The sequence below is a fragment of the Tupaia chinensis genome, unplaced genomic scaffold (assembly GCF_000334495.1).
Source record: "Tupaia chinensis unplaced genomic scaffold, TupChi_1.0 Scaffold000597_1, whole genome shotgun sequence".
In the NCBI taxonomy this organism is placed as follows: Eukaryota; Metazoa; Chordata; class Mammalia; order Scandentia; family Tupaiidae; genus Tupaia; species Tupaia belangeri.
In genome coordinates this window covers 7,036,051-7,050,099 of record NW_006160114.1, presented here as the reverse complement: position 1 = coordinate 7,050,099, position 14,049 = coordinate 7,036,051, and the positions used below count along the sequence as shown (strand labels likewise).

At 35.4% G+C, this 14,049-nt stretch overlaps 1 protein-coding gene across 3 annotated transcripts in view; it reads right to left on the bottom strand.

Annotated features, from left to right (window-relative positions):
* Positions 1-14,049, bottom strand: part of NBEA (neurobeachin) — a 615,556-nt gene that overhangs the window by 480,549 nt on the left and 120,958 nt on the right. For all 3 annotated transcript variants that reach the window (XM_014591554.2, XM_014591555.2, XM_014591556.2), the window contains one exon: positions 3,800-3,927. In XM_014591554.2, the coding sequence (XP_014447040.1) occupies positions 3,800-3,927 (128 nt within the window). The remainder of the gene's footprint in view (positions 1-3,799; positions 3,928-14,049) is intronic.

Here is a 14,049-nt window from a genome sequence, read left to right as displayed (position 1 = left end):
GAGGAAGAGAAAAATACCCCCCGCCCTGCCATGGGATGTGGTTACATCCCAATCCCTCCTCTTCCATTTTTCATCATGTTGGGATTCGGGGCCTGTATGCACATACCTGGCATGCTTTTTTTTTTTTTTTTTTTTTTTTTTTTTAATTTGCTGGGGCCAGGATCTGAACCAGGGTCAGTTATATGAGATGGAACTCCCTTAAACACTAGGGTAGGAGGCCAGACCCCAAATATCTATTATGTACTATAATACAAGGTAGACAGTGGCAATATAAACAATAAGATACTTTTATTTATAACAGTGAAAACTTATTTTATTAACATTATATAAACAGAATACCACATGAGCAAAGAAAATAAACACTGATTTAGCTTAAGGAGACTGAATTTAACATAATTCAAAGGATTTGTATAATTTAGGGTAAAAAAGTAAAGGCAAAGGATTCCATGCAGAAAGAAGAGTGGTACAAAAATAAGGACAATGGGATAGTATGTAACTGTTCACATGTTTAAGGAGTATCTTCTACAGAGAGAGGATAAAGACTAGTTGAATTTGGAAAGTAAGGTTATAAGCCAATTGTGAGAGAACTAATTGAGGGCTAACTCCTTAGTGCTAACTCCTTAGGGCTAACTCCTTACTTAGTGCTAACTCCTGTGTGCTCGCAGCTGGATCCCACTTGTCAACCATGGTTGATACTGTGGCTCCAGAGGCTTGAAAAACATGCCAGGCACATGTGCATGTTTGCCTCAAATACTGACAGGGTGAAGAAATGGAGGTAAAAGGATCACAGCATGACCATCACCCATTGGGAGGTGCTTGCTTTCCCTCTCCTTCTCTCTCTCTACAGAGAGGTCCTCCGGCAATTAAATACATTTTTAAAAAGAAACAATAACCAATAATCTAGTATGTAATCCATAACTATGATTTCTCACTTTTAGCTAGCATAAAGTTTATGCTACCTTAGAATATTTTAAATGGATTGACAATAATATTCATACTAATAATATTTAGAGAACTAGGTGCCAAATTAATATTGTTTCCAGAAATTACTCTCATCAAATCATTGTAAATATTAAAGTTGAGAGAGAAAAGAGCTAAAGAAAAATCAGATTTTACCACATTTTTATCTTTTACATTAATAGAGACATCAATATCAAAACAGATAAATTTAGGAGAATATGCAATTTGATGAAAAGGATGCATACATTTTCAGATGAACGGAGATTGAAATATTGACAGATGGAGATGCTCAGACTAGGGAATCTGCCCAGAACTTAAAAAACTGGTTGAGCTGCTACTAGAGTTAGGTAGAAGCAGGCAACACAAACTATCCTATTATTATTTTATTTATATTTTAAATTTACCATAGGACACATGTACTTGCCAGAGAGAGAAAGAGTCAGAGATAAAGGAAAAGTAAGAAAGAATCCCTCAATGGGACACAGTCATGTGCCACAATCCCTCTTCCATTTCTTCAACCTGCTGGGGTTTGAAGCACACACACATGCACACAGAGATGGTCCCACTGGCATATTTTACAAGCCAACAGGGCTGGGTCTCAAGCCGTGCCATTAGCCATGTGGGATCCAGCTCCCTTAACCACAAAGCCATAGGGCCAGCCCCGAACTATCCTTTTAAAAATGAGTGTCAAAAAAATAAAAATGAAGGTCCTTAAAAAGACAAGGAAGGGAGTGTTTCAAGGAGTAGGCAAGAAGACCAGCTACCCATAACTACTTTATTGATCAAGTTAGAAGGGAATGACTATCCTGAAAAGTTATCAGTAAGCTATTCAGTTTCGCTTCTTGCTATAGTTTGTATATAGTTTCGATACAATATATATATTATTTTCAACTTTAATTAATATTTTTATGGCAATCTGCTCATTAGACTATAAGATATTGGAGGTAATGACTATGTCTTTTTAATCCTGGCAGTAAAGATGCAAATTTGTCTTCTTTACTGAATGAGTAAATGACAATGTAGCATTATATAATCAATCATACACATCTAGAACAACACTATTCAAATTACAGACAATTTCTGGTCATGAAATTGATTTTACGTTTTTAAGAACTTTTCATTTTTAGGCTGCTTTAAGTCAATGTCATTCATCTAAGTTCTATTCTTTGGAACATTTCTACTTTGCTTTGTAGGTGAACGCATTAATGATAACAAAGACACCCAATAGCATCCACAGTGACATCCTGACTCTTCTCAAAACTGCAACAGTCTCTCCATACCACTCAAATTAAATATAAATACCCTGTTATCTCCCTCAGCCTAACATCCAACTATTCTCTTTTGGTTCACTTCTTCGAGTGACATGACACTAGCATTTTTCCTATTCTGTAGTCATGCCCAGAATGCCCTTCTATTCCCACGTTAGGGTCAATGCACTGACTACACTCAATGCCTAGAACTTCTCTAGTAAGTATGGCTCACTTCCTTTTAAGTTTTTGCTCAAATATAACTTTTATCCTGAGGCCTATGTAAAATGGACCACCCTCTTTAATACTACATCCTAACTCTGTAACTCTACATCCTCATTGAGTAACACCTATCCCCTGGGTTGTTTTTATTCTTTTACATAGCAGTCACTATCTTCTAACATGCTGTATAATTTGATTATTTCTTTTGGTTAATGCTATTTAATGTCTATCCTTGCTAAAATATAAGTGCCACAAAGTCAGGGATCTTTGTCTACTATTAAATAATATATTCCAATTACTATCCTAGTACTCAGCTCAGAGTGGTAACTCAGTATTTTTAAAAGTATTAGTTGCCGACTATATGCCATTTATAACAGTTTTATATGCATTATACAATTTAATCCTTATAAGAACCCAAAGTGCTATTATTGACTTCATTTTATAGAAAAGAAACTAAGATATACAATAGCTGAATAACTCAAAAAGGCCATAAAACTAAGGAACTATTAAAATTATGATTAAAACTCAGCTCCCAGAGGCAGAATTGTTAAGTTATTATCTTCCATAATTGAAACATTGTGTAGAAGCAGTTGACAAAACAGATAAGCCATAGGAAAAGTTGCTTGCTTCTATAATAAACAGGATGTGGGGAAAACCAAAAACAAGACAGTGTACAAGGCAGCTAACCCCAAGGACCACCTAAAATGATACTGAAAGCAATTATTCACATACACAATCACATATATATTGATTGTCTCTTTCTGAATTTCATGCATAAAACTTTGTTTTGAAATAAATAAGATTTCAATTAACCATATTTTTCAAAGCCACTCTCCTCATACAGGTGTATAAATTAAATCTTCACCGCAATGAACTTCTCTTCTTGGTATATACTCACTCCCTTTAAAGAGCTGTTGAGTAGATGATGCAGCATCATCAGTTCCCAGTTAAGTATTTCTCTATATTTTTAATGTTCTCTCAGGTAAGAATTCTCACATTACAAATGTTATGTGAATAAAAAAAGCCACTTAACGAAGGATGGCTCTTTGAGTTAGAAAGAAATTGTAGAGATTACCACATCCTAGTGAGAAGATCCTAAGCCCTGATAGACTGAATTTTAAAAAGCCAGAGCTTCCCATTCTAACACCCTTTCAAAGTTCTTTGTTTTCAAAATTTTGTTGTTGGGATTGACTGTACAAAGATGATTTTTAAAAATAAGAAGAAAGCATATATCGAGAAACTTATTAGAATTTATAGAAGTAATGTCTTCACATTCTTTTAGCAATATATATTCTTCCAGAAGCACACATTATGCCATGATAAATAGATATATTACAGGAAACTAAAAATAGTAGAGAGAGAAATCATACCTTCTATCAATAGCTCTTGTCCATGACTGCCAAGAAGTGTACGAGATAGGAATGGGGCAAAGTCTACAAAAATCTCACGAAGAAGAGGAGCAACTTTTTCTAAAGCTCTTTCAAGTTTTGCAGTGATGCTGTTGAAATTAAGACATAAACACTAATAAATATAACTCGATATAAATTGTCAAACTTTACTTCTAAGTTAAAATCTTTAAAAATCATAAAAATCCAATTATAGCCCATGAAATAATAACAAGCTTCTTGTAGAAGAGACACCTGTGCAAATGTGCATTCCATCATAAGGCTACTCAGATTACAGATAAATAGAATAACTACACTGTAGAAGGAACTGAAGTTCTTAAACCTGCCAGGGTCACAGACTACATGGATAGCTCTAGAAGTGTCAGGAAAGTTTTCTCATATACATCCACCTATCTATCCACCAAAGAAACCTTCTATAATGGGTCACTGTGCCAGTCACAAAGAATTTCACTCTTGGGACCAGCAGATGGCATATTGGTTATGTCACTGGACTTCCATGTAGTTGACTGTGATTTGAGTCCCAAACTCTGTGACTTAAAACTCATGCCAGGCACATGTGTGTGCATGCCCAAAATCCTGAGAGGAGACTGAAGGAGAAGGGACTGAGGTGTGGCTATCCCCCTTGGGATGGGGTGATTTCTTGCTTTCTGTCTCTCTGTCTCTCCAGTAAGCACAAGTGTCCTATAGCAAAAATCTCAAAAAAAAAAAAAAAAAAAAGAATTTAACTCTTGCTCTCAAGGAGGTAATTCCTGAAAAGTGAACAAATAAGGAAATAACTGGAATTCATGTAATATAGTCAAATTGCTTTGCCAAACCAAAGTATTTTCCATGTCAAAAGTCCATAATACTTGTATAAATCCCTGCATTATTATTTATATTGTTCATTACTAAATTTTAAGTTAATGGCATTACCCAAGTACTATTTATCATTGTGAAAAATACCTTGAATGGTGTATGTAAAAGAAAAAAATAGGTGAAGAAAATCTTTCTATTCAAACAAATGAATAACTAGGTAATGGATCTGTCTCTTCTAGAACTGAGTGCTTTGAAATAAGACCACTTGGACTGGACTCTTGGCTCTATTATTTGCTACCTAAGGACCATAGGCACATTAGGGTTTCATGCCTTCAAAATAAATACTATCACAGTACCTGACCACTGAGGATAAATAAACTAAGGCATGCAAAGTTGGGACACAGCAAGAGGTCAACACTGTTTACTTTAGTAACAGTGCTTTGAAACACTCCCATATTTACTCTTACAAAATGTGACTCTGACACATTAAAACAAAATCATAATCAATATAATATGTTAGATGGACACATATTTTCTACATGGAAGATTTGAACATTAATGAACTAAACAATGCTTCAAAATAAAAGTATTAGCACCTTCCATACAAAATATATAATTAACCTTAGAATAACTTACAATATATTACTAATAGATAAAAATTAAACTCAAGCATCTTTTTTAACTTTTCTAAGGGATTATGTAAGGATTAGGAAAGAAGTCTTATTTCCTAACTTGAAAAAAGCATGTTCTGAATCTCAGGGCACTCAAAACCTCAGCATTAGCACTTCTACTTCATTTTGTCTTCTCTTATTTGAGTCAACAGCTTTAGAGAAAGGAGAAAACATGGAGGAAACTCAGATATAATCACCTCCACACTGCTTAGAGAGAATATCTGGTGGAGCAACTTTAGGCAAGAAAAAGAAACTTGGGCGGTGTGTGGCAGATACACTGAAGACAAAGAGTTCTCAATATTCTCCTTATTTCTGAAGTAATCACTTACTTTAAGACAGTGGTTCTCAAGCTTTATTTGTGGATCAGAATCACAGTGAGGGCCATTTGAACTATAAGGTTCATCCATCCTGCAGTTTCATTCATTCATTCATTCATTCATTCATTCATTCATTCATTTATTTATTTATTTATTTATTTATTTATGGAGAGGTTTTTGCTATAGGGCGCATGCACTGGCCAGAAGAACAGAGACAGAAAGACAGAAAGAGACAGAAAGCAATAAATCACACCCTCCCCTTGGGGGTATGGTCACGCCGCAATCCCTTCTCTTCCATTCTCCTCTCGGGATCTTGGGCAAGCACGCACACGTGCCCGGCGTGAGTTTAAGCCACCAGGTCCGGGACTCAAATCATGGTAGACCACATGGGAGTCCAGGAACATGGCCATTATGCCAACTGCTAGTCCTCCCACCTCACAGTTTCTGAATCAGCAGGTCTGAATGTACTGTAAGAATTTCCATGTGTAACAAATTCTCTGGTGGTGCTAACGCAACTGATGCAAAAACACACTTAGCGAATAACTGTTTTAGTGATAGCATTTGTTACTAATAAGTAGTAATAAAGCATCTAATAAAGAAAGGCTTCCTGAAGTCATAGAATAGTCATAATCACTGACAGAATACAAAACCTCTGACTTCCAGTGAATAAAAAACAGAGCTTCATTTTGGGACCTACTAACTCATTAATTACTTTTAACTCCAGGATCATGTCCTAGGACTCTCCCCAATTAAACTAATTCCCTCTACTAAGGAATGGTAATAATGTGTCTATGAAGAGAGAAAAACAAAAATAATTATTACTAATAGTTTCTAAAGCTGAATTCAACTTGAAGTGCTAATATTTATTTAATACTAATAAGTGAGAATATAATTACTTAGGAAAAATTCTGGATACACAGATTTCCGCATCATAGTTAAAATGTTAGTTTATATCTATCATTTTCTAATTAAAAAACTTTTCCCCCAATTTGAGACATTTTCTCCCTATTTTACACATTTTTGTATGATTTAGAAGTTTCAGAATGACGCAAACGCTCTTCTGAGTGATTAAATATCAAATGAAATTCAATTAATTTTAGCAGCTGAAAACTTCTCTGTGTGTGAAATATGTGAATATACTACCAATTACCTTGACTTAAGGGTAGTGGATAAAACACAACATTTGTCAGTTAACAAATATCCATAATAAGATTTTTTTGCAAATATATTCTTATAAAATTTAATAGAATATTAAATATCACACTTACACATTCTATAATGACAGCTTGAATTTTCTAATAGGGGATAAAATAGCATTTTACTCAGCAAGAGAGCAAAGGCTTTAAGTATAGAAAGCAATTATCAAAAAATAGCAAAGGCTTTAAGTATAGAAAGCAATTATCAAATAATACTACCAGATTTCTAGAAAAAAATAAATATTTCAAGTGAGGAAGTTTCACCACCACCTTTTACAGTGAATAAAAGAGATAGCTTTCGTTATTGTTAATATTTACAGATTTTTGGGGTCATCAGGTAATGTGGAGGTTAAGGTGCTGGACTCCCACATCTGACTATGGTTTAAGTCTCGCACCTGGCAACTTGCTTTCTCATTTTCCCTCTCTCTATCTCTGTCTCTCTCTGGTTAAAATAAAAATAATAAATAAACAAATTAATTAATTATTCCTTCATCAAATTATAGATTCCTCACAATGTACTAGGTCATCAAGAAAGTCATGACATGTTTTTGTATGCAAAAATGCATCATGACTTCCCCCACTACCCAGTATTTCAAAGGAGGGTAACACTGTGTAAAGTAGGTGACCTTTGGGGCCAGCAGGTGGTGTAGTGATTATGGTGCTGGACTCCCACACGGATGACCATGGTTTGAGTCCTGGGCCTCTGGGCTTGAAACATGCCAGGCTTCTGTGTATGAGCACCAGAAATCCTGAGAGAAGAATAGAGAAAGGACTGTGGTGTGGGCATGCCCCCTGGGGGGCGATTTCTCACTTTCTCTCTGTCTCTCTGGCGAGCACACATACCTTATAGCAAAAAATAAATAAATTAAATAAACTCTCTCTTAAAAAAACAGTTTAGATTATCAAAGGAAATGGTACAAACGTAAACTTAAGTTTAAGACCCTCCTTTATCAATAGGTAAATAAAAATCAACTATCAAAAAAAACAAAAATAAAATTGTCGGAGACATAGTGTGACTATATTGTTATTTTATTTCTTTTTTTTATTTATTATATTTAATTTAATGCTATTATTATTGTCATAACTTTTTAAATTTGCTATAGGGCACATGTGCTAACCAGAGAAAGAGAGAGAGAGGGAAAATGAGAAAGTAAGCCACCAGGTTCAGGTTCTAAAACAACAGCCAGTAATGTGGAATCCAGTGCCCTAACTACCACGTCACCTGCTAGCCCCTGTTATTTCAGTTTTAGTCTCAGAGAAACAATGTAAAACTCCATTTCCAAATTCTAAGGCATATATGAAAGTTATATATTAAGAAGTAAAAATGAAAATGAAATAAAAAACCATGTTACCATGGGAGAATTCCTTGGTCTTAACTCCTATAAAAGGCAAATGCATTTTTTTCTAAGATAAAAATAGAACCTATAAACACTGAAAGAAAACAAGGCATTCCTCACAAATAATATTGTGTAAGAAAAACTGGCATGTTGTAGTGACTTTAGGGGAAAGACTATTAATTTTTCAAGTTTTATTTGAAAATCATATTTATTTAAAAAACATTTACTTAGTCTAAGATACATTGTGCTGAAAAATAATACAACACAGTATTTTCCCCTCCTCTGGTACACTAGGAAGGGAATCTGCCCTACATTGTTTCAGAGAAGTTTATAATCTTATATTCTACTTACTTAATACTGGGGAAAGTACTTGGGCTCTAGGTATAGAATTTATCAACTCTGAACTGAAATAGGATTCAAGTTTTCCCAATATTTTCGCTTCCCTTCAGTTATACTAATGACGCTTAGGATACTTGATTGGTAACAATTTTGGCTTTGGCTATTTTTCTTGATACTAAGTATTAACACCTTTATGAAACAGAATTACTAATTTCCATTAAGAAGTTGCTCTTGTAACTTGAGAAATTTATTAACCATTCTAACCAAACTATCAACACTAGGAAAACAAAATATTAAAAAGAAATAATAATGCTCTACATGAAATTCTACATTAAATGCATACACTTAAAATAATATGACTTAAAACATAAGAGCTGGTTCTTATGATTTTTAACAAAACACATTTAGGTGTTGACTTTTATCCATATTAAGAAAGTACTGTTCGTGGGACCAGCAGTTAGCATAATGGCTATGTCACTGGACTCCCACGTAGTTGACCGCAGTTTGAGTCCCGGACCCGGTGGCTTAAACTCATGCCGGGCGCGTGTGTGTGCGTGCTCAAGATCCCGAGAGGAGAATGGAGGAGAAGGGACTGTGGCGTGGCCATCTCCCCCTGGGCGGTGATTTCTCGCTTTCTATCTCTGTCTCTCTCTGCCTGTCTGGTGAGCGCACACGCCCTATAGCAAAAACCTCTCCAAAAAAAAATAGGGAGTACAGTTCGTGTGACCAGCAGATGGCAAAATGGTTACATCTTTGGACTCCCACGTAGTTGAACATGGTTCAAGTCCCAGACCCGGTGACTTAAAACTCACGCAAGGAGCATGTATATACTTGCTCAAAATCCTGAAAGAAGAATGGAGGAGAAGAGACTACAGCTTGGCCATTCCCCCTGGGAGGTGATTTCTTGCTTTCTGTCTCTTTGTCTGTCTGTCTCTCTGGTGAGTGCACATGCCCTGTAGCAAAAGAATCTCTCTTAAAAAAATTACTGTTCACTTTTTTTTTTTTTTTTTTTTGCCAGCAGACACACACTCACCAAAAAAGAAAGATGCAGAAAAGATGCAGAAAGAGAGGGGAAGAGCAAGAAAGCAACACCCATGCAGTATGGTCATGCTGCAATCTTTTTTTCCATTTCTCCCTCCTTTTAGGATTCTGCATAAACGATATGTACCCAGCTTGTCTTTCAAGTCACCAGGTTGAAGACTCACACTTGTACTGCTTACCACGCAGGATCCAGCTGCCTTAACTGCTAGGCCATGGGCTAGCCCTATAGTTACTTCTAATAAACTTATATAAATAAAAATATAACTAATCTGGGGCCAGCAGATGGCATGGTAGTTAAGACACTGGATTCTTACATGGCCAACTGTGGTTTGAGTCCCAGACTCAGTGTCTTGAAAATCATGCCAGGCACATGTGCATACATGCTCAAAATCCCAGGAAGAAAGGGAGGAGAAGGGATTGCAATGTGGCCATCCCCTCTAGGGGATCATTTCTCAGTTTTGATCTCACTGTCTTTCTGTCTCCCTCTGAAAAGCACACCATGCCCTATGGTAAAAACGTTTAGAAAGAAAGAAAAAGAAAGAAAGAAAGAAAGAAAAGAAAAAAAGAAAGAAAAGAAAGAAGGAAGGAAGGAAGGAAGGAAGGAAGGAAGGAAGGAAGGAAGGAAGGAAAGAAAGAAAGAAAGAAAGAAAGAAAGAAAGAAAGAAAGAAAGAAAGAAAGAAGAAAGAAAGAAAATAAAATTAATCCATAAAACAAAATAATTTATGAAAATTCATAGCTGCAATTATTACCAAATATAATTGGCCTCAAGATACATTCAAGGTCACAGTGATTTGTAAGTTCATGAGTCAGTAGCAAACACAGATTTTTGTCTTTTGTCATTTAAATAAATACGATTTTAAAGAGAATACATAACAAGTATTGATATTTTCCCAATATTATATTTTCAAATTCTACCATTATTCTACTCTATTTAGGATATTGTATATATTTTGAGTTCTTTTTAAATAAACTACCTTATATTTGTGTTTTTTCATAAAGATACAATGTTTTCCTATTTTTTATTTTAACTTTTTTTGTATTCTCTTGGTCCTTAGCATAATGTCATAAATATAATGAACAATACAATTTGGCAGATTGAGGTTCTTAAATTTTTTCATTCATTTATCCTTTTTTTTTTCTAAATTTGCCACAGAGCGGGTACATTTGTTGGAGACAGCTAGAGTCGGGGTGGGGGGTGATGGAAGTGAGAAAGCACCCCCTGTAGGCAAATGGTCATGTCTCAATCCCTTCTGCTTCACTTCTTCCTCCTTTCAGATATTGGGCATGCATGCACATTGGGTGGTATGTTTTTCAAGCTGCTATGTCCGGGACTCAAACAGTGCAGTCAGCCATGTGGAAGCCAGACACACCTTAACCACCATGCCTCCAGCTGTTTCCTTCATTAGCTAGTTCCTTAACTCATATAAAAAAATGGGTAGTTATAATAATAACATTTGGAAAGAAAAATAATTATATACCCTTAAGAAATACATGTAAAAGATAGCTCAGATATAAAAGAATTACATTATTAAATTCCATGAGTGATTTTTATTAATCAAAATTATGTATATTCCTACATATATTAAACAATGTAGGCACAGCTAAGTAAACAGATTTTCTTAAATAAACATAGATGAAAAGATAAGATTAGGAAAGTATTAATAACAGGAAACCCATATATTGTAAAGTTAAATTCCTAGTCAGCTACATATTCTGACTAGTAATCGACAAACACTGACTTTAAATATTTGTCTGGTCTTGGGAACCAGCAGTTAGCGTAATGGCTATGTCGCTGGACTCCCACATAGTCGACCGCGGTTCATGTCCCGGACCCGGTGGCTTAAAACTCACGCCGGGCACGTGTGCGTGCATGCCCAAGATCCCGAGAGGAGAATGGAGGAGAAGGGATTGCGGCGTGACCATCCCCCCTGGGGGGTGATTTCTCGCTTTCTGTCTCTATGTCTCTCTCTGTCTGTCTGGCGAGCGCACGCGCCCTACAGTGAAAATCTCTCCAAAAAAAAAAAAAAAGTATTTGTCTGGTCTTTACTAATCTCTAATCTGAAATAACTGAACATACATGATGGCTAATGTGTAAATGCATCCTAAATCTCAGAATCTGTAACACAGTGACTCTCTGATAGGCAGGTTTTGTAAACTATAAATTTCTAGGGTTGTAACCACTAAAGCAAAACAGGATAACAGAATACTGGGAAAAATGCTTATTTTATTTCAGCATGACCTTACAAATTTAAAACTGACATTTTCTCCTCCTTCCTCCTAAGCAGTTCATATACATATATTCAAGTACATGATATACAGGTTAAGAAAGTAGATGAAATTACAGAAGACTAAGAAATTAAAGCTAAACAGAAGTCTTTCTTACATGAGAAGTTTATTCCTTTATATGCTAAACCAAATTCACTGTGAACATGTTTTGAGTGTTAAGAAGTGTAATGTCTTTGGGGATGTCTGTAGATAATTATAAAAGCTTCTTGAGTACATTTTTGGAAATTGTTAATTGCATATGTTTTAAACATAAAGAAAATAAAAGAAAGCTGAAATGGAACAATTCCCTTTTTCTACTCAACCCATCTATTAAAATGAAAAAAAGTAATCACAGTGAAAAAAAAATATGAAGTTGAGAATGTAAGTCATTTAACTGAGAACAGTAAACCTAGTGATATAAAAACCTCACTCTGTAATGACATGAAGACTTTAGAGTAACTATACTTACATTCACAAAAATGAAGACAAAATAAACAAATGAAAGAAAATCATAAATTAGGATAAAAAAAGAATGGAAATTCTAGCTCTTACAAAAAATAAAATTAAGAACTAAGAAGATTGGATACAACTAAACAGAGAATCAGAGACTTATGTTAATAGAAATATTCACCATCATTGAGATGAAGCAATCATTGGGGAAAGGGTATAGATAGATAAAAAAGGATTGTTAAATTAAAGGATATAATTTTTGTGTGAGGTTTCAGAAGAAGAATAGAATGATTCAGATGCTAGTTGGAAAGATAATAGCTGACAATTTTCTAAAATTTATCATCAAACTTCAGATTTGAGAATTGAAAAACTGCCAGAGGGTGCACACACTTGGAGAAGGGAAAGGAAGAAAGTACCCACACCACAGGGAATGCTTGCTAAAGCACAATCCCTTCTCCTCCATTTCTCCCTCTTTTGGGATACTGGGCACACATACAAACACAGGCACCTGGTGTTTCCCTCAAGTCAGCAGGTCCAGACACAAGTAGGTCAGTCAGTCATGTGGGATTCAACCACTTTAATCACCATACCATGCGCTGGGCTCAGGTGTAAGTATTTCTACAAATCCCAAAAGGATAACACAAGGAAAAACCACAGTACCAGAGTATATCATAGTAAAACTGCTGAATACCAAAGACAGGAAAAAAGTCTTAAAAAGCAGATGAATGGATGCCTAGAGCACAGAAACAACAATAAGACCAGCAGTTAACTTGTAAATATTTCAAAATATTTTTAAAAAAGCTTGGAAAGAAATGAAATACAAAATGCAGCAGAATATTATTAAAGCACTAAAAGAAAAGACAACCTAGAATTTTATATTGCTTCAAATTCCTTAAAAACAAAACAAAACAAACACAAGGGGTGAATTTCAGACTGGCTCAGTGGCACAGCAGTAACACAATGCTCAAGAGATACTGAATCCATATGAAGATTGTGGATTTAGTTCCTGGTTGATCTGTACATGCATGGCTCATGTGCCTATGATCCTGGATGGATGAGAAGACTAGAAGGAGACTCATGATGTGAGATCCTGTTGCATACACTTATCACTTCCTGAAACTCATCTCTATTTAAGAAAAAAACTTACACTTTTTTATGAGAGTGGAGGTGAATTTCAAAGGTTTTTTTTTTTTTTTTTTTTTTTTTTTTTTTTTTTTTTTTTTAGAGGTTTTTGCTATAGGGCGCGTGCACTCCCCAGAAAGAGACAGAGACAAAGAGAAATCACCCCATGGGGGGGATGGCCAGGCTGCAATCCCTTCTCATCCTTTTTCCTCTCGGAATCTTGGACACGCACGTACATGTGCTCGGCGTGAGTTTAAGCCATGGGGTCTGGGACTCGAACTGCGGTCGACTACATGGGAGTCCAGCATAGCCATTACATTAACTGTTGGTCCTAATTTCAATGATTTTTGACAAGTAAGAACTAAGAGAATTCTTGAGTGGCAAACCTGCATTAAATGAAATATAACAGGTATTCTTCAAGAAGGAAAATGCTATCAGGTGAAAGACAGGTATTCCATAAGAAATGAGCAACCAAAAAATGATAAACATTAAGGCAAATCTAAACAGATGTTGACTAATAAAACGGTAATTATACTTTCTGTGGGGTTTAAAAATTAAGATATAAAGGTTTTTTATCTGTTGACGAGGATGTGTATCATAGTCTCAACTGGGCTGGACTGAGGTGTATATCATGCTGGGTAAAGTCTCTTCACAATCTAAATGATGTATAGTGTTTTAAT